The sequence below is a fragment of the Megalobrama amblycephala genome, linkage group LG16, assembly GCF_018812025.1.
Source record: "Megalobrama amblycephala isolate DHTTF-2021 linkage group LG16, ASM1881202v1, whole genome shotgun sequence".
Lineage (NCBI taxonomy): Eukaryota > Metazoa > Chordata > Actinopteri > Cypriniformes > Xenocyprididae > Megalobrama > Megalobrama amblycephala.
The window spans coordinates 12,480,985-12,500,266 of NC_063059.1; the positions used below are offsets into that span (position 1 = coordinate 12,480,985).

General features: G+C 37.4%; 1 protein-coding gene across 2 annotated transcripts; it reads left to right on the forward strand.

Moving 5' to 3' along the window:
- Positions 1-1,299: 1,299 nt before the first annotated feature.
- fhdc4 (FH2 domain containing 4) lies at positions 1,300-18,197 on the forward strand. 2 transcript variants are annotated; one of them, XM_048161883.1, is made up of 12 exons: positions 1,300-1,427; positions 2,128-2,496; positions 4,525-4,586; positions 8,024-8,126; positions 8,283-8,368; positions 8,574-8,674; positions 8,970-9,040; positions 9,186-9,293; positions 9,397-9,467; positions 9,987-10,104; positions 10,922-11,086; positions 15,738-18,197. In XM_048161883.1, exons 2-12 carry the CDS (start codon positions 2,167-2,169, stop codon positions 16,809-16,811), a joined length of 2,289 nt encoding a protein of 762 aa, XP_048017840.1. In that variant the 5' UTR covers positions 1,300-1,427; positions 2,128-2,166; the 3' UTR covers positions 16,812-18,197. The 2 variants fall into 2 exon arrangements, with proteins under 2 accessions (XP_048017840.1, XP_048017839.1); XM_048161882.1 differs by lacking the exon at positions 1,300-1,427 and adding an exon at positions 1,434-1,589.
- The last annotated feature ends 1,085 nt before the right edge of the window (positions 18,198-19,282 follow it).

The window sequence follows — 19,282 nt, forward strand, 5'->3', positions numbered from 1 at the left end:
ATACTTTTATTCAGCAAGGATGCATTAAATCAATCAAAAGTGGCAGTAAAGACATTTATAATGTTACAAAAGATTAGATTTCAGATAAACACTGTTCTTTTGAACTTTCTATTCATCAAATAATCCTGAAAAAAAATATTGTACACAAATATTTTGTACAATTGTACACATTAAATGTTTCTTGAGCAGCAGATCAGCATATTAGAATGATTTCTGAAGGATCATGTGACACTGAAGACTGGAGTAATGATGCTGAAAATTCAGCTTTGCCATCACAGGAATAAATTACTTTGTGAAATATATTCAAATAGAAAACAGTTATTTTAAATTGTAATAATATTTCACAATATTACTGTTTTTTACTGTATTTTTAATTAAATAAATGTAGCCTTGGTGAGCAGACGAAACTTCTTTTAAAAACATTAAAAATCTTAGTGGTTCCAAACTTTTGGACTGTACTGTACATTTCCCCACAAATGTCTGCAGTGAAATCTACTTAACTTGGTTTTAATCAAGCCAAAAATATTTAATATGATGTAATTGCTCTTCTGAAGTTCCATAAAAATGTCTCATCACCCTACCCAGGTGAAATAATTTATAGTAAATACTACAGTGTTTTTGAACCATACTATAGTAAAGTACTTGAATTAATTTGTTGTGGTAATTATATTGAGCTGTGGTTATATAACAACTATAGTAATATAAACAAATTACATTACCCAATACTGTGCTAAGTGTTCTATAACTATAGGGTATATTATACTACAATATACACTACAGTTTACTGTAGTAAAAACTAAAGTATACTACAGTATTTATTACAGTTTTTCACTTCACTATAATTAATACTACAGTATGCTGTAGCATTCATTAACAAAGTGTTGTAATAAATACTATAATATATACAATTTACTATAGTTAAGTTAAAAAGCACTATAGTATTTTTTCACCTGGGTAGTTAAAGCGCTTGCTTTCGTTGTTGGCATGAAATGAACACCCATTTGACAATTTAAAACGCGCGAAATTTTCTGTGCAAATCATGAATATTTAATAAGGTAAACATGATTGGTTGTCTGTTGGTAAAAAAAAAAAACCCTTAAAATTCTAGCACCTGGTTGCTTTACTCTGGCTCCGTCATTCAGGGTTAACCAATATTTTACCCATAATCATGTTTAAAAGCGGCACTAAACCCTTTCAAAAGTATCAGTGTTAACTACCTTTACTCTGAGTTTAATGAAACAAATAAATGTAAACTTTCGAAATCTAACGGTAGTTGCTTTTACTTTATGTTCAGTTAACGGTAGTTGCTTTTATTGTCTGTTAAGTTTGGTGAATACCCATTTATGTGGTATTTTTATGAAATCTGAGCAATGACACATGGATTACGTCTGAAACAAGCGCTGACGAGTTCTGGGCGTGAGCTACAGGTAAGAGAGCAGATTGCAACATCACTCTTCCGCAGAACAGTAACTACAGTCCCGTGTGATAGAGTAACATGGAGCATGTTTCTCTCTGGAGTATATAGCTAAAGTAAATTCGGATATTGTCAGTAATTTGTGTTGGTAGACGTCTGGATACCTCTCACACGAGTAAGTAAATTATTTTTAAATACCATGGATATCCAAGTAGTTTTTTTCCCCACGGACTGTGTTATTGTAATACTCAGTACCATTTAAGTACTATGGTAAAACTGAGAGATTTTTTTTTAGCTTTATATATAGGCCTATATATATATATTATTCGTTGTTAAAGATTTAAAAGTTTCTCAAGAAATTATGATAGCCTATAACTAACCCTTACAAAAATACTGTAGTAGTAGTAGGCTACACATCTGTCCATGTTAATTTTGTTTACATGTGTGTACCATACTTCTGTGGAAATGTGCACCAATTTTAATTTGGACAGTTTGGGCATTAACGTTTTCCATGTAAACTTTTGTAAACCCATTAGATATTTTCCACTGCCCTGGTTTTGTTAGTTTATTCACCAGTGCTTATCACCTAGAGTTTCTCAGTTAACTTCCCTATTACACTAATCCTTCCTTTTTCAGTTAACAGCTGACAGCAGATATTAACATACTACACACACGCTTTACATATGGTTTCCTTTTCTGTCCTGTCTTTAAAGGGATGATGCAGCAATATCTTTGCAAGTGACATCCAAACCATGATACCACCGCCACCACCACCACCACCACCACCACCTAATGCCCCACCTCCCCCTCCTCCTCCACCCCCTGGCCTCTTCTCAAGTGGAGGCCCATTTTCCAGAGGGCCCACACGGGCCTCTAAAATGCGTAATTTTAATTGGGAGACCATACCAAACCACACTGTGATAGGCAAACATAACATATGGACGGCTGAGAAGAACAGAGAGTTTGAGTTGGACACCAAACGTATGGAGGAGCTGTTCAGCCGCAATGACCAGAAGCAGGTCCAGGCCACAACCCGCCGCAGTGTACGCCAATCCCCAAGCAATGCCCCAGGAACTGAAATGGTGAGTTCAGGAGGAATGTGCTAGAAAAGTTGTTTTGTGCCTGCAGGCTTACAGTAAATGGGTGTTTCCAGACTGATTTACTCAAAGAGATTTACATACTGTATGCTTACATCATGCTTGTCACTAGGGTAGGGTTTGTGACTGTGTCAGCTGTGGCAAAACACTGTAAATATGACTTAACCTCAATTATTATAATCAATTCTGTTTATTTTGGGATCTATAAGTGTTTCTGTAGTAATGTTTACAGAGCTGAAGGTGATTCAAGCATCTAATATTCTCATGCCGAACACAAGAGGTGTCCTATTTGCTAGTTTTGCATAAACCGTTTCTTTATGGTCAGTTATCTTCCATGTAGTGTACTATCATACTATTTCTATCTACAAAAGTGGTGACCTGCAATTGTTGCAGTAAGGAGCTACTTTACCTGATCAAACCCATTCATCATCTATTCATTTTTATTTTTTGAATAGGTTGGATTAAGGTTTACCTCATGAATTAACTTAAATTTTATATATATATATATATATATATATATATATATATATATATATATATATATATATATATAAAAATGTTGTCCAGTGTTACAGTGTGAGGACAAAATGTTATTTTGATCCCCATAAGGACTTATAACAGCTTATAAATCATACAGAATGATGTTTTTTGAGGGTTGTGTTTAGGGGTAGGGTTAGGATGAGGATATAGAATATACAGTTTGTACAGCATAAAAATTATTATTGTCTATGGAAAGTCCCCGTAAAACCTGGAAACCCAACATACGTATGTGTGTGTGTTTTTGTGACATATCAGGACACAAATTTGTATGACATGGGTATGACATAGGTATTACAAGGGCAGGGTGACTTATGAGGACATTACCCCATGTCCCCCTTTTTCAAAAGGCCTATAAATCATACAGAAGTGATTAACAGTTTTTTTGAGAAAGTAAAAATCTGCCCAGTTTCCTGTGATGGGTAGATTTAGGTGTAGGTTTGGTGTAGGGGCATAGAAAGTATACGGTTTGTACAGTATAAACAACCATTACGCCTATGGAATGTCCCCACAATTCACAAAAACAAACGTGTGTGTGAAAAAGTATGCTATTCATATTGTTATTGTTATATTACTAAATATTGTTATATTACTAAATTAACAGTTTTTGTGGCCAATGTGGACTAATTACTATTTTTGTCATTTCCCTTTTTGGTAATTTAAGTTCATTGCATAATAAATTCTAGGTTAGGTAATGGCATATTGTCAGAAAATGTGCTTCAAAACTGGCTTTACTTCTGCCAAAGTCACATGATGCAGAACTAACTGACAACTATTACTAATGTCAGATAGATAAGAGGGGGAAAATTTTACTGAAAGGAAATTCAAATAACAGTCTGATTTTAGCATGACTGGTGTGTTTTCCAGCAAAAAAAAAAAAAAAAATTGCAGTTCAGCCAGTTGTTTGGAACGTTTTTACATTTTTCGTTGTTGTAATCATGATTTGTCATGCTGTGCCCCACAGTCAAAAACAAAACTTCCTAGCACTGTAACTAGATTTGAAGTAACTTTCTCTTTCAAATAATGATTACACTCATTCAAAAGACAATACTTTGGCATTTATGGATGCCACTTGACTACGTTTGTCCTTTGATCTGAACCCTTTTCAAAGGTGGAGTGATTTCTTCTTTTCTGTAAGTGTTTACATAAGGCGGGCTCCACTAATATTGAATAACTAACATTTCAAAAACACTGTGATGCAGAGCATCTAATTTTACAACTGCTGAATCACATCATCGCAACATTCCGGGGATTACTAATAATGCAAGAAATTAATAGGCAGGGTGGTTGTTGTTGTTTATAAATCATCATTAATTTTTCATAGTTAAAAAAATGATTAAACACATAAGGGTGGAGTAATTACCTAATACAATCTGTTTACATTTATGTTAATGGTGTAATATAACTAATAAGCACTCAGTTGGACAACTGTCTTTGTCAAACCATGTCCATATAATGGCTTTTTTCCCTTGCCAGGTGTCCATTCTTAACTCCAAGAAGAACATGAACATTGGTATCTTCCTCAAGCAGTTCAGAAGGTAAGTGTATCACAAATTATTATTAAGAAAAGCTCTCAATTTCATCAGCAGATCTTAGGGTGGAAACACGCAGTAGTCATACGATAGATTGCTCACATGTCTCTGCAAGCCAAGTGAATTTTTCCTGACGACATCAGTCCAGGTATATCTTTTCTACCGGAGTTCTAGCATAGAGATAAGACGGGCTTTGCATTATTCACACCATCAGCAGTTCCCTTAATCATGCAGTGTTTCTCCTCAGATATTGATTAGTTGATTGTGACAGTTTAACTTTGACATGTTACTGAACACATCAATTCTATAGTGCTACAAGCTTGAGCTTGTGATACCAGTTTGGTGTGCTTGGGTATCTCTAAAAAAGCAAGACGGGGCTTGTCTAGTTCTGGTATTTTTGCAATGCTTGGCCAAGAAGAGGAGATTAAGAGTGTATAGCAATCAGAACAAAGTGAAGTATGACTCACAGTGTGGAAGTCCATATGTTGGCCACTTCCTCTATAGCGTTCTTACAGATGGATTGCTGGATGTGTCAGTTGTTTCTGAGAATTTAGTTTTACAGTGTAGTTAGTCTATTTAAAGATGAAGTGTGTCTGTTCTATTAGCGATGAAAGTATTAATTGTTTTCTAACTAGTTTCTCATACATTCGCCCAGCTGTCATTGGTTGGACAAACGGGTAGTCCTGCCCCCAAACTCACGCTATTGGATGAGTCATTGTTGCCGTGTTTGGCTGCTCAAACAAACAGAGCAATGTTGACATGCCACAAAACCAGAGTGTTTACACTGCTGGAAAATTAACCTTCAAATATCTTATAGTTGTGGTTGCACATTAAACTGGCATACGAGACAGTAAGGGAGAGTTCACCCAAAAAATACAATTCTGTCATAATTCTTCTCTCCTTCATGGTGTTCCAAACCTGAATGACCAAACAGTTTCTGTTCTGTTCCCACAAAAGTTTTTAAATTCTTATTTTGTGTTCATGTCATACAGGCTTGAAACAACATGAGGGTGAGTAGTGACTTTTTATCTCACAATTCTGACTTTTTTTCTTTTTGCAATTGTGAGTTACAGAGTCAGAATTGAGAGATATAAAATCGCAATTGCAAGTTATAAAGTCATAATTGTGTGATATAAAGTAGCAATTGACCCTTTCGCAAAGACCCGCCCCCCTTAGTTACTGATGCTTTGTCCGACAAACCATGGCGCTGTCACGCCACACGCAGTGAAAAACACATCGCGGAGCAAAGAGGATACTGACAACTCGTCGACATACAAGACAGAGCAGGTTACTTATGACATTAAACAAAGTCCCAGCTTTTAAATTGTGTAATTATTTACGAAATTCAAACAATTAAAAATGTTTTGTGGCTCTTTAATGTGTCGTAACAGATTGCTGTAGTGCCTCAGTTCAAGCGGCTCGTGAACCGATCATCTCTTCCTACTAGTTAATTTATAGCATCAAATAAACATGAATGAACGTTGAATGAATGAAGGAATGTTGTTTAAAACGTGGAAAAGACGTCAACACACACCATTTTTCAAGTTCAAGTCCACCGAGGTTAATCTACTAATTTCTGACTGCTTTGTCGGACAAAATGGCGGATTCTGTGTTATGATTGGTTAGATCGCTTGTCAATCAAACTCCTGGCGAAGGGTCAATTGCATGTTATAAAGTCAGAATTGCGAGATATAAACTCTTCTCAGAATTGTAAACGTGCAATTGCGAGTTATAAAGTCCAATTCTGAGGAAATTTCTCAGAATTGCGAGTTTATATCTCACAATTCTAACTTTATAACTCACAATTCTAACTTTATAACTCACAATTGTGAGTTTATCTCTTGCAATTCTGACTTTATAAATCGCAATTGTGAGTTTATCTCTTGCAATTCTGACTTTATAAATCGCAATTGTGAGTTTATCTCTTGCAATTCTGACTTTATAACTCACAATTCTAACTTTATAACTCACAATTCTAACTTTATAACTCACAATTGTGAGTTTATATCTCGCAATTATGACTTTATAACTCACAATTGTGAGTTTATCTCTCGCAATTCTGACTTTATAAATCGCAATTGTGAGTTTATATCTCGCAATTATGACTTTATAACTCACAATTGTGAGTTTATCTCTTCGCAATTCTGACTTTATAAATCGCAATTGTGAGTTTATATCTCGCAATTGTGAGTTTATATCTCGCAATTGTGAGTTTATATCTCGCAATTATGACTTTATAACTCACAATTGTGACTTTATCTCTCGCAATTCTGACTTTATAAATCGCAATTGTGAGTTTATATCTCGCAATTGTGAGTTTATATCTCGCAATTATGACTTTATAACTCACAATTCTGACTTTATAACTCGCAATTCTGACTTTATAAATCGCAATTGTGAGTTTATATCTCGCAATTGTGAGTTTATATCTCGCAATTCCGACTTTATATCACTCAATTCTGACTTTATATCTCGCAATTCTGACTTTATAAATCGCAATGTGAGTTTATATCTCGCAATTCTGACTTTATAACTCACAATTGTGAGTTTATATCTCACAATTCTAACTTTATAACTCACAATTCTAACTTTATAACTCACAATTGTGAGTTTATCTCTTGCAATTCTGACTTTATAAATCGCAATTGTGAGTTTATATCTCGCAATTGTGAGTTTATATCTCGCAATTGTGAGTTTATATCTCGCAATTCTGACTTTATAACTCACAATTCTGACTTTATAACTCGCAATTCTGACTTTATAAATCGCAATTGTGAGTTTATATCTCGCAATTGTGAGTTTATATCTCGCAATTATGACTTTATAACTCACAATTCTGACTTTATAACTCGCAATTCTGACTTTATAAATCGCAATTGTGAGTTTATATCTCGCAATTATGACTTTATAACTCACAATTGTGAGTTTATCTCTTGCAATTCTGACTTTATAAATCGCAATTGTGAGTTTATATCTCGCAATTATGACTTTATAACTCACAATTGTGAGTTTATCTCTCGCAATTCTGACTTTATAACTCGCAATTCTGAGTTTATATCTCGCAATTATGACTTTATAACTCACAATTGTGAGTTTATAACTCACAATTGAGAAAAAAGTCAGAATTGTGAGATAAAAAGTCGCAATTACCTTTTTTATTTTTTATTCAGTGGTGGAAACAAGCTTTCATAATAAATGATGACCAATGCCCCCAAAATAAAATTAAATAAAAATCTGATGCATATAAAACTTTTTTTTTTTTTTTTTTTTGTTGCTTTTTCCATAAAGTTCATAAGGAAGCCTGGGGATTTATACAGTAAATGATATTGGCAGAGATCCACTTCCAGTGAATCTCTGGGAAATCTTGAGATTTTGTAACTCCTCAAAAAAAGTGTGGTCCTGATCTATAATTTTATCACATCTTGCTCTAACTTTCACCACAGGTCAGTGAGTGAAATGATTGACGACATTATCAATGGCAGAGGAGAAAGATTTGGTACTGGGAAATTGAAAGAGTTGTGCAAACTACTGCCAGAGGATGGAGAGGTGTGTGTAATATTTGATTAGAGCCTTGAGCAATTACACATTGAGCAATTCCAAAGTTTTGATAGTATAAGAATAAGAATAATTTATGCAGCACTTTCATCTGAATCACAAACCTAAAAGCTTACCGCTATGTATTATGTTTCTTCATTTCGCCAGGTGCGTCAGCTTCTTGATTTTAAAGGAGACTATGCAACTCTTTCTGAACCAGATCGGTTCATGGCACAACTTGTCAAAGTTCCTTGGTGGGTGTATACAGCTACACAAAGACAAATACACACTTAACACGGTTGTAGACAGAGCTCTTTCCATACAGTAATTTGCATTCTGCTCATGTTTTATCTCCATCATCAGGTATTGATTATGGCAGTGCATTTAAAGGTCGCTGTAAGTTATTCTAAATATGGATATGCCATCATGATTATTTTTATTTGTATGTTCTTCCTCTAGCTATGAGGAACGGTTGAACAGTTTAGTACTCAAAGAGGAATTCTCCCATTTTGTGGATGAGGTGAATCACTCTATTGCAGTCATGACCGCTGCTGGACAAGGTAAGATTGAACTAGTTTACTACCTATTGTTAAGTATAACCATAAACGGCTGTCTGCTATTTCCTACAAGTCGACATGCGGTGTTCCCATTTTTAAAGCAAAAAATGTATTTTTTATACTAAATGATCCTCATAATGATGTAATTAGTTAAAGCATGACTAACTTTATAGGTTTGATTCCAAGGAAACGTTTAAAAACATGGTAGTACTGTATTACGTTATTAGTGCAATTACATAGATGTGACTAGGTTTGATTTATTTTATTTCACCTAATCCATGTTTGAAATTATTTCCAGAGCTGTTGGAATGTGCTGATCTACATTCAGTCATTCGACTGGTCTTGAAGACAGGCAATTACATGAACTCTGTGAGTATAATCATGCCACTGTATCTTGTTACGCTTGTTAAAAATGATTCAAGTTGGTTAACCTCAAAACAGCATAATGCACTGCACATTTGTGTGTGTTTATACTGTCATGAGATCCTAATCGTTCTGTCCCCACTTCCACCAGGGAGGGTACGCTGGCAGCGCGGTGGGATTCCGGATAACGTCTCTTGTCAAACTAGCGGATACCAAAGCCAACAAGCCTGGAATGAACCTCATGCACTATGTTGTGATGGTAGCAATGATGTTTAATATTTTATTGTGTGGTGCCAGAGCCACATTAAGACACAGAGCTTTATTTCCATGTTAATTCTTTTCTCATGTGTCTGTTACCACAGCAAGCCCAGAAGATAGATGCAGCGCTGCTGAAGTTCCCAGAGCAACTACAGCACATTGGAGATGCAGCAAGGTAAGCCACAAAAATGTCACTTCCCTATAATTATTTTACGTTATCTGATTAATTTAACTGTAGCTCAATATAAAAATGCACACACACACTACAAACATCTGGAGCTAGTTTTGAAAAATAAAAGAAGCATTTTAACCAGTGATATTTTAGTACTTACTAATCATTTGAATTGGCTTTTATTTTTCTGTTTTCAGTTTTGATTTTAATTTTAGTTAGTCATTTTATTTTGTTTCAGCTTTATTTCAATTAATAAAAACACTTTTTAATACTTTTAGTTTTACTGATTTTAACAAAGTGTTTACATGTGATTCTCGGTATTGTTACTTTTATATGGAGTTCTAGTAATGTCCTCTTATATCTTGGGAGTCTAATATCATGATTTATTGAGGTTTTGAACTCAAACTTGCTTTAGCAAAGTCTTTCAATAGATTTATAAGGGTTCAGTTATTGTGCTAAATACTAAACTGCACTGATAATGCAAAAAAGAGTGAAATATATTGTCTGTCTTCCTCAATACAGGATTCATAAACAGGAAATTGAGTCTGATTTTCAAAAGGAAGTGAGTAAAGTCCAGGTGTCAAAACAGAATGCTAGTAAACATCCAGATCTGGAAGAACAGATGAGGGATTTTCTGCTGGTGAGGCATTTTATATGTCACAGTTCTTCATAACCTATTAAGTTTATCTCTGCATGTGAGCATGCAAGCTTTTTTGTTCAAAGTCTTTCGGTATAGTAACATGGTATTGACACTATTGACTATTGAAGTGCTGACATCAGGTTCAGTGCCAGTGTGCACAAAGTGTTGGGGTGGTGAAATAATAAAAAGGTGCAGTAATTTTTTCACTTTAAAAAAATAACTGCACCTGTTTCTGAATATTGATGGATCTAAATAGTGTACATTATTAGTGTAGATATCATTATCTGAAGCTAAAAGAGGCACACCGCCCGCACTCCTGTGTTGACTTTTTTACATTTAAAACATAGCTAAACAAATAACATGTTTAGGTTACAGCTGCATCTGTCTCTGAAAAAAAGCAGCAGTGATTGGTTTTTATTGATATTTTTAAAGATTATTGGCAAAGATTATTATGAATCATTATAAAGCGAATGCTACTCCATTCTTATTTCACTCTGGAACCTGAGCGAAAAATATTTTTGCTAAGGACGAATGGAAATGAAAACAATTATGTATTTGACAGTCTACACCCATCCATTCACCATCTCATACTTATGAGAGGACATCTTCCCAGGGTACCCACTTTGGGGCTGGGTGGGGGTCTACAAGAGGTGAGGGGGCAGAGTGACCGAGGTGCCCCCTCCTCCCCGGTCCTGGCTGACATGCACTTCGATATCAATACATTTCCTTGATTGCATGAAATATTAATGTGTTAAATAAGTAAAGTAAAAAATCAGAACAGTTTCTTCCATTTATCTTTTCTTTTATTCTTTTTTAGAATGCAGAAACCAGGTTAAAGGAGACCGAGGAGGGCTTCAAGACCCTTTCTGCTGTGAGTGATTCGGTGGCAGAGTATTTCTGTGAGGACCCCACTCAGTTCAAACTAGAGGACTGTTGCTCCATTTTCTACTCTTTCTGTGAGAAGTTCAAACGAGCAGTTCAGGTAATTCTAAACATATATTGTAGGTGCTCTAAGCAATCTTAGCAGTTTTTTTTTTTTTTAAACCTAATGAAATCAATACTACTTTTGTAAACATCTTTGAAATGATACACGGTGGAGTCCAAAAGTCTGACACCACATTGTGCGTTCACACTTGTATTTCAGTTTGTTTGGTTTGTTTGGTCCGAACCAAAAAAGGGAAAAAAAAAACCCCAAAACATTTAGTCCTGGTCTGATTAGCGTTCAGATTGGCAAATTTTATCAACGAACCAAAAGATACTGAACCTAAAGTCATAGGTATATGTTCACAACCTGATTGGTCAGATTTTATGACGTATTGCCTATTTTGAGACAGAACTTACCGAACATCCAAAACAATGCTGTGTGCTGAGGTAAATGCGCTTGTTGTGTATGCGTAGGCTGCATACGATGGTATTTTGGCCATCTGGGAACTCATGAAGAGCTTATTAAATGTGTAAAGGAATCAAAACAGTGGCGGGAATCCCTCTGTCACACACACAAACAATCTGCTGCGTGGAGATGTGCGTCTGATGCCTATGATTGGAAAACTCTCGACTGTGATGAGATATGCATGAGGATTCTGTCCTTTTTAGGGTTTCATCTTCCTGTTTTTGGTTTGTTTACATGTCTTTGGTCCGTGTTACATTCATATATCATTCGAACCGCACCTGAGTTCGTTTGGAAGCGGGCTGAGACCCATCTATTCAGCGGTCTTGGTTCGCTTGTTTGGTGCACACCAGGGTTCAGATGGCAGCATTCACACGTTCAAATGAACCGCACTAACCGAGCAATCGCACCAGGGTTTGTTTTAATCAAACCAAATGTGACAAGTGTGAACACTAGAAGTGTGAAAATCAAGTTTAAACCTGGAAATTCAAACAATTTCTTTACCATGAAATGAAGAAGAAATACAACATAACATACACTACTGTTCAAAAGTTTGGGATCACTAATTTCTTTTTAAAGAAATTAGTACTTTTTTCAGCAGGGACGCATTGAGTTGATTAAAAGTGGCAGTAAAGATTTCTGTCTGTAACAAGTGCTGTTCTTTTGAACTTTCTTTTCATCAAAGAATCATACAGAAATGTTTCACAGTTTCCACAAAATATTAAGCAGCACAACTGTTTTCAACATTGATAATAATAATAATGTCACACCTATGGACTTTTGTTATGTTTGTATTTAGTTCTGTCATGTCTTGTTCTGTTCATTTGCCCTCATTGTGTGTATCCTGATTAGTTAACTATCCACACCTGTTTCTGTTCTCCCTGATTACATTCCCCCTCATTAGCTCCCTTATATAATCTCTTGGTTCTGTTGTGTTTGTCGGATCTCGTCTTTATGTGTGAGTTGTGTACCTTCCAATCGGTGTTGGATTAAAACAACCTGTGATCTGATTTTCTTCGTCTTGTTCTCATATTTATACACATCCACCGTGACAGAAGATCCGACACACTAACTGTTAAGTGTGGCAGCGTTTTTTTTGTGTTTTGGTTTCATTTTGTTTGTTTTTCCCTTCGTCATGGATATCACCGCTGTTCGTCTTCTGTGTATGGAGCAGGGGGTACAAACATTGGAGGACCACACGCAGACCTTCATAGATACTGCCTATTTTACACACTACCCGGACAACTGCCTCTGCACTTTCTACCAGGTAAGCTTGAACTCCACGTGCAGAGCGCAGTTGTCCGGAGAAGGTCCGTGGACGAATTTTGCTGCCTTTGTGGAGTGGGTGCTGGCGAGCTGTAACTTGCCATTCACCATCTGCCTCGGAGAAGAGGATCTCGCCAGCACCACTCCGAACCCAGACCCCGACCAGCAGCCATCCCACGGTACGGAATGCCCGCATGAGCCATCGCTGTGTGGAGCGACAGAGCCGAGGTTTGCCATGGAGTCAGAATGGGAAGAGACGTCTGATCAGGTGTGTGAGTTGGCTACAGCGCTCGTAAGGGAGCTTACGGTGGAGAGCGAGGGCATGGAGGAAAGCCCTGCCCACTGTACCGCCGCTGAGTGTGAGCAAGGATCGTGCAGCGCTTGGGCAGCGCACACCGCCTCGGTACTCCCAGCCAGTCCCAAACTCCCACCCAGCCTCCCTCTCCCACCTCCTCCCATCAGCACCCATTCATCTTCCTCGTTTCCGCTGCTTCCTGTCAGCCCCTCTGCTCACCCTCAGCCCACCATCTGTGATGTGGGCTCGCTGTGTGTCTGCCAGTCTACAGCTACGTCATGGTCAGTGGATCCCCGGTCTCCGCCTCCAGCCTCTGCGACCAGGAATCCACCTCGGCTTGTCGGTCCATTAGCTCCTACTTGGCTCCAACCTCCCTCATCTCCACCGTGGTCCATCAGTCCACCAGTTCCGCCGGGCTCCCTCCTCCCTCTGGCTTCGCCTTGGTCATTCGTCGGCCTGCCCTCACCTCGGGACTGCACTCCTCTGGCTTCGCCTTGTCCGTTTATTCCTCTGGCTCCATTGGCTTCCTCACTCCCTCCAGCTCCACCTTGGTCCTCTGTCGCTCCGGCTCCACTGCGGCCTTCTGGATCCCCGTCTGCGCCTCAGTCGCCAGAGCCGTCGGCATCGCCATGTCCCGCTGGATCCTCACCATCTCCTTGGCTCGTCGGCATTCCGGCTACACCCTAGTACCTCTTCCACCTGCTCCGCCTCAGTCAGTCACCACCCTGGTGTCGTCAGCCCTTCCTCTACCATGGCTACTCCCTCCATCGATTCCACCACGGGCAGCCTGCCTGGCTGCAGTCTGGGTCCCACCTTACTCCTCCTGCTCCAAGTTCCTCCTGTTTCCTTGGCTCCTCCCAACATCTTCTCTGCCCTGGTCCCTCCTGTCTCCTGTTGGGTCATCTGCCTGTTGTCCTGTCTTCCCTTCACCTGCTCCTCGTCCTCCACCTGAGCCCCTTCCCTCCCTCCGCAGTTGGTCCATCTACGGCGCGAGGCCGCGCCTTCCAGGGAGGGGATGTACTTTCACGCCTATGGACTGTTATGTTTACATTTAGTTCTGTCATGTCTTGTTCTGTTCATTTGCCCTCATTGTGTGTATCCTGATTAGTTAACTATCCACACCTGTTTCTGTTCTCCCTGATTACGTTCTCCCTCATTAGCTCCCTTATATAATCTCTTGGTTCTGTCCTGTGTTTGTCGGATCTCATCTTTATGTGTGAGTTGTGTACCTTCCAATCAGTGTTGGATTAAAATAACCTGTGATCTGATCTTCTTCGTCTTGTTCTCGTATTTATACACAACCACCGTGACAAATACATTTTTCTTGTGCACCAAATTAGTGTTATTATTAGAATGATTATAAGAATGATTTCTGAAGGATCATGCGACATTGAAGACTGGAGTAATAGCTGCTCCAAAAATACAGCTTTGTCATCACAGGAATAAATTACATTTTAAAACTTAAATTTCATGGTATTACTGTTTTTACTGTGTTTTTGATCAAATAAATGCAGCCTTGGTGAGCATAAGAGACTTTCAAAAACATTAAAAAGTCGGTAACACTTTACAATAAGATTCATTTGTTAACATTAACAAATGTATTAACTAACATGAACTAACAATGAACAATAGATTTGTTACAGTATTTATTAATCTTTGTAAATGTTAGTTAATAAAAATACTGTTATTCATTGTTGTTAGTTTACAGTGCATTAACTAATGTTAACAAATACAACATTTGATTTTAATAATGTAATAGTAAATGTTGTAATTAACATGAACTTAGATTAATAAATGCTAAAATAATAAAGTACTTAAATAAAGTACTTAAATAATGAAACCTTATTGTAAAGTGTTACCAAAAATTCTTACAGAGCTTTTGAACGGTAGTGTACTTTACCAAAAACTTTTGTGTGATGCTTAGAGTTGCAAAGGGGCGGAAAATTTTCGGTAAATTTCCAGAAACTTTTTCCATGGGAAGTTAAGCTGGGAAATATTCCAAGTTGGAAACTTAACAAGAACATATGGGAATTAAAGGGAAATTTGGGGTAATTTATACAAATGGTATCATATACAAACATACATATAAACATTTTGTTTGGTCATAAACAGACATGCATGCAAACTAATACAAATAAAAAAAAAATGACATTTTTGACTTAGATTTATTTGTGAGTAGAACTTTAATCAGTTCTTTCATTGAACAACAAAAAAAGCATCAATGTTGAATAAAAAAATTCCCATGGAAAGTTTCAACTGTAAAAATTCCCAGAATTTTGCAACCCTAGTGATGCTGCATCCACACCGATTTGTGCAAGTATAAGAATCAGGGTCACTGTCATTTTGGCAAACAAAATAAAGAAAAAAATACTTGAGCATATTTGCAAATGTAACCTCTTTAAAATAGATAATTATAAATTATATATTAAATAATTAAATATGAAATATTTTTAAACTTTTTTTTTTTTTTTTTTTTTAGATTTTTTTTTTTGTTTAGATGATTATTTTGTTCTTGTTTTTTAATTGATTTATAAGATATTCATAAGATTTATAAGATGTTTTTTTTTGTCATATTTTCAGTAATGGCTGCCACAGGCGTCTGTAATAATATTGTTTATCCTCCTTGACTAGGTACAATGCATCATGAATCACATTAATCACTTCTCTATCATCTTTCTGCCATAGGAGAACCTTGAACGAGACATGGTGGAAGTGAGGCGCAGGCAGCGAGAGCGTACTCAAATTGCTGCCAAGCGACGCTCCACCGCCACCTGCTCCTCACGAGATAAAGACATCGAAGGAGTTGCTCTGGAGTCCATCCTACAGAGGTTTAACACTCGGCAATCCCGCCGTAGAGCCGGGACCGGTTCACCCACGCTGGGGAATCTAACTGAGACCATCTTGAAGGAGAACAACCACCCCAATGACAACAAAGAGATTAAGAGGGACAGCTGGATCAAATGTGTCAAGCAATCCTCCTTGATCAAGGAGAGCTTTGAAGAGACGCCCAATCACCCAGAGATTACAATCTCAAGCCCAATGCAGGAAAATACAGATTCCCCAATCAATCAACGTGTCTCCGTATCCACTGAGCAAGAGGAAGAAGATGTCCAGACCGAGAAAGAGGTGCAGAATATGAGAGAGGTGTCACGGAAAATTTTACAATATCAGTCCAGTCGAAGCAGTATTTCATCTGGCGAAGCCCTGTCACCGATCCTGTCTCCCAGGCAGACGTTCTTCCAGGAAGACAGAAGACAGCTGCTGATCATGGCCATAGAAGAAAACACTTCTAAATCCAGCCCTCTGCTGGAGAACAGCCAGATCATCAATCGCCGGCACACAATCGCACTTCCTGAGGCCAATTGTGGAAATACCAGCCAAGAGGACATATTTGTGCCCTGTAATGTCAATGCATCTCCAGCTCCCTCTATAGGTGTTATTGGAAAAGGGAAATCTGTGGATTGTAATATGCTCACCATACAACAAAACTCTTCAAAGACTGTTAAAGATTCAGAAGCAAAGCCACTTAATTCTCAAGAGGAATCACAATCAGTTGATTTATCACAGTCACAATCAGCCGAGCCAGAAGCAAAGACTGAAGAGATGGTACCTAGTTTGCAATTGGGTACTGGCAAGAGAAACAGCCAAACAATATCATTTAAAAGTGCTAAAGAGGGCTTCAGCTTTATGTCTTTATTTAAGCGTTGGCGTGAAAAAGACAAATCAAAAGAGCTTGATTCTGACAGTGTGGACCCGTGATTTTGAAGAAAAAAACAAAACATTGCTCTCTATTTATTCGGAGATTCACGCTGAGTGGCATGCTACAGTTATGGAAAACAAGCTTGGTGCTTTGTCATTGTTTGCTTGTTAAAACAGTGAATGGACATTTATTTTCACGTTTTCTATAAATAACGCACATGCAATTACACTTCATCCAAAAAACACAATGAATATAATTAAATATAGTGTTAAGATTAGTGGAAAATGACATATTTTACCTGCAATGCTCTTTATTTAACACAAGGGGGCAGTACATGGGATTACATTTCCATGGCGAGACATTTCCCATGAAATTTCTGACAGGACTGTGACTATGAGTAATTATTCTCTTAGTTCAGATTATATACTGACCAATCAAAATACAAGTTGGTAAATGTGGTTGTAATGCACCACATAAAATCACAAATTCTTGTTCGATGAATAATTTAATGTTTAATAATAATTATTATATTTATCCAGTACCCTAGCTTGTACCACATCATGTTTCTAATGGTCTCTGAATGGTCATTGTAGGCTTCCTATGACAGACCAATCTACGGATCAAAGCACTCGCCTACATGATGAAAATGTGGAATAGAGAGCTCATGTAATTTGTGGTTTTCACTGCTCCAGAAATGAAAGAAGGCCTTTTATTTGATAAAACCTCTGCTTTTGATTCTCAATATGAGATTTCATGAAAATTTAGAGACCATGTTCCACTTAGGAGTTGCGCACACACTAAGATGCTTAAGTGCATTTTTATATTATGTTATTTGTCCTGTTTTTAGGCAAGATTTATTTATCCTTTTTGTGTTACATAGATATGCTTGACCTCAACAACATCTCCTGTGCTACTTGATGCAGTTATACATGGTATTTCATGTTTTTTTGTCCGCTGAGCTTCTGGAATAATGAGGGACAATGAGAAGCTAAATGGGCTTATCCATGATAAAGACATTGAAGGCTTAGTTAGGGAGAATAGATAACGTCATAGGCTCCCAATAGGTCTGCTTTAGGTGGTCTTTTAAGTGCTTTCTAGACAGCCTGAGACCCTGTCGGGGTGGAGATTTGGGGGAGGGGGGAGTTTGGGTGATTGTGTGAGTGAATTATCATCATCAGTCTCAAAGAACTGAGAATAAAGGGTCAAGCCCTGATTGAATGTCACAACATGCTATGGTTATAGTACAGATGATCCTGAAAATGGCTTATCAGAATGTGTTGGACAGCTTTTAGTCTCTTAAAGAAGCCTAGCGTAATATGTTTGATTTCATGCTGTTACAGTGCATGTCTAAATGCTGTTTATTTCAGACACTTACCGTGAATTGTTTAGAGATGTATTTCTTTGAATACATTGTAATAAACAGTTTGTAAATTTAATAAGAGAAATGTTGGAATGATATCTATTTCACTATTAAAAAAAAAAAAAAAAAAAAATTTTTATTTATTATAAAACACAAAATTAACCATTATTTAATATATTGGTTGGAAGTACCATATAAAATCAATAGTATGCTCATTTTCATCACACTTTATCAGCTTTTTTTTTTGGCAGAGCACACAATATGATGAGCAAATGTGTAATAATGTTCAGTCTATGTCTTAATGTACCGTCTGCTGACGTGGCTCGGGAGAGACAGTCTGCCTCTGCCATCTGGCTGCCTTGGGCTGGATGCAGTCTCCATAGCAACCACCACCTTCATAATGAAAGCCCAAGAACACAGTCTTACCTCCCCCACCCCACTGTAAACAAAGCCCAACCCTTGCACTATGTAGCCTCACATCCCCACCCCAAACTGCTGTACTTTCACTCATATCATCTTAGGTCATGGACTGACTGAACTGTTGTGCCTTGTAATAAAACTCTTTTCTGCAGAACTGGGTTTAAGAAAGAAGAGCACCAGATGTTTTCCCATTTTGAAGATGTCTTTCTAGGGTGTGTATGAAGATGTTTCCTCCCCTTTGGAATTAATTAGTGTTGCAATATGACTGCTATTCATTATTTTTATTTATTTACAGTAAATGTATTTAACTCACCTGCTGCAGATAAAGAGTATGATTCAACTAGTCATGAGAGGCAGTTCTTAATATGTTTCTTTGAATAGTTGTTGCAGTGCATCACAGTGTACTGGCCTTTCGTTCGAGGACGAATCGTTATTTTTGAATGAATCTTTCAAGTGAACAAATCGTTCTGGTTCACTTCCACGCACTGAATCTTTTCTCTCTTTTTTTTTTCGTTGGTTCCGTTTTAATCGAGTCACTAACTTTTCGTCTTTTATACCTTGGTAAAAGAGAAGCCCAACAGTTAAAGGACTAAAAAATATCTTTCTAGACAGCCTCAACTCACTTTTGAGTTTGGACAAGTTTTGTCAAGTTTATAATGGCCTTCTGATGATGAATCATCCAAATTAGGTGCTGGACACCATTCACTGTCTTTTAGTTGATTTATAGACACGCATATTTTATTTTATTCG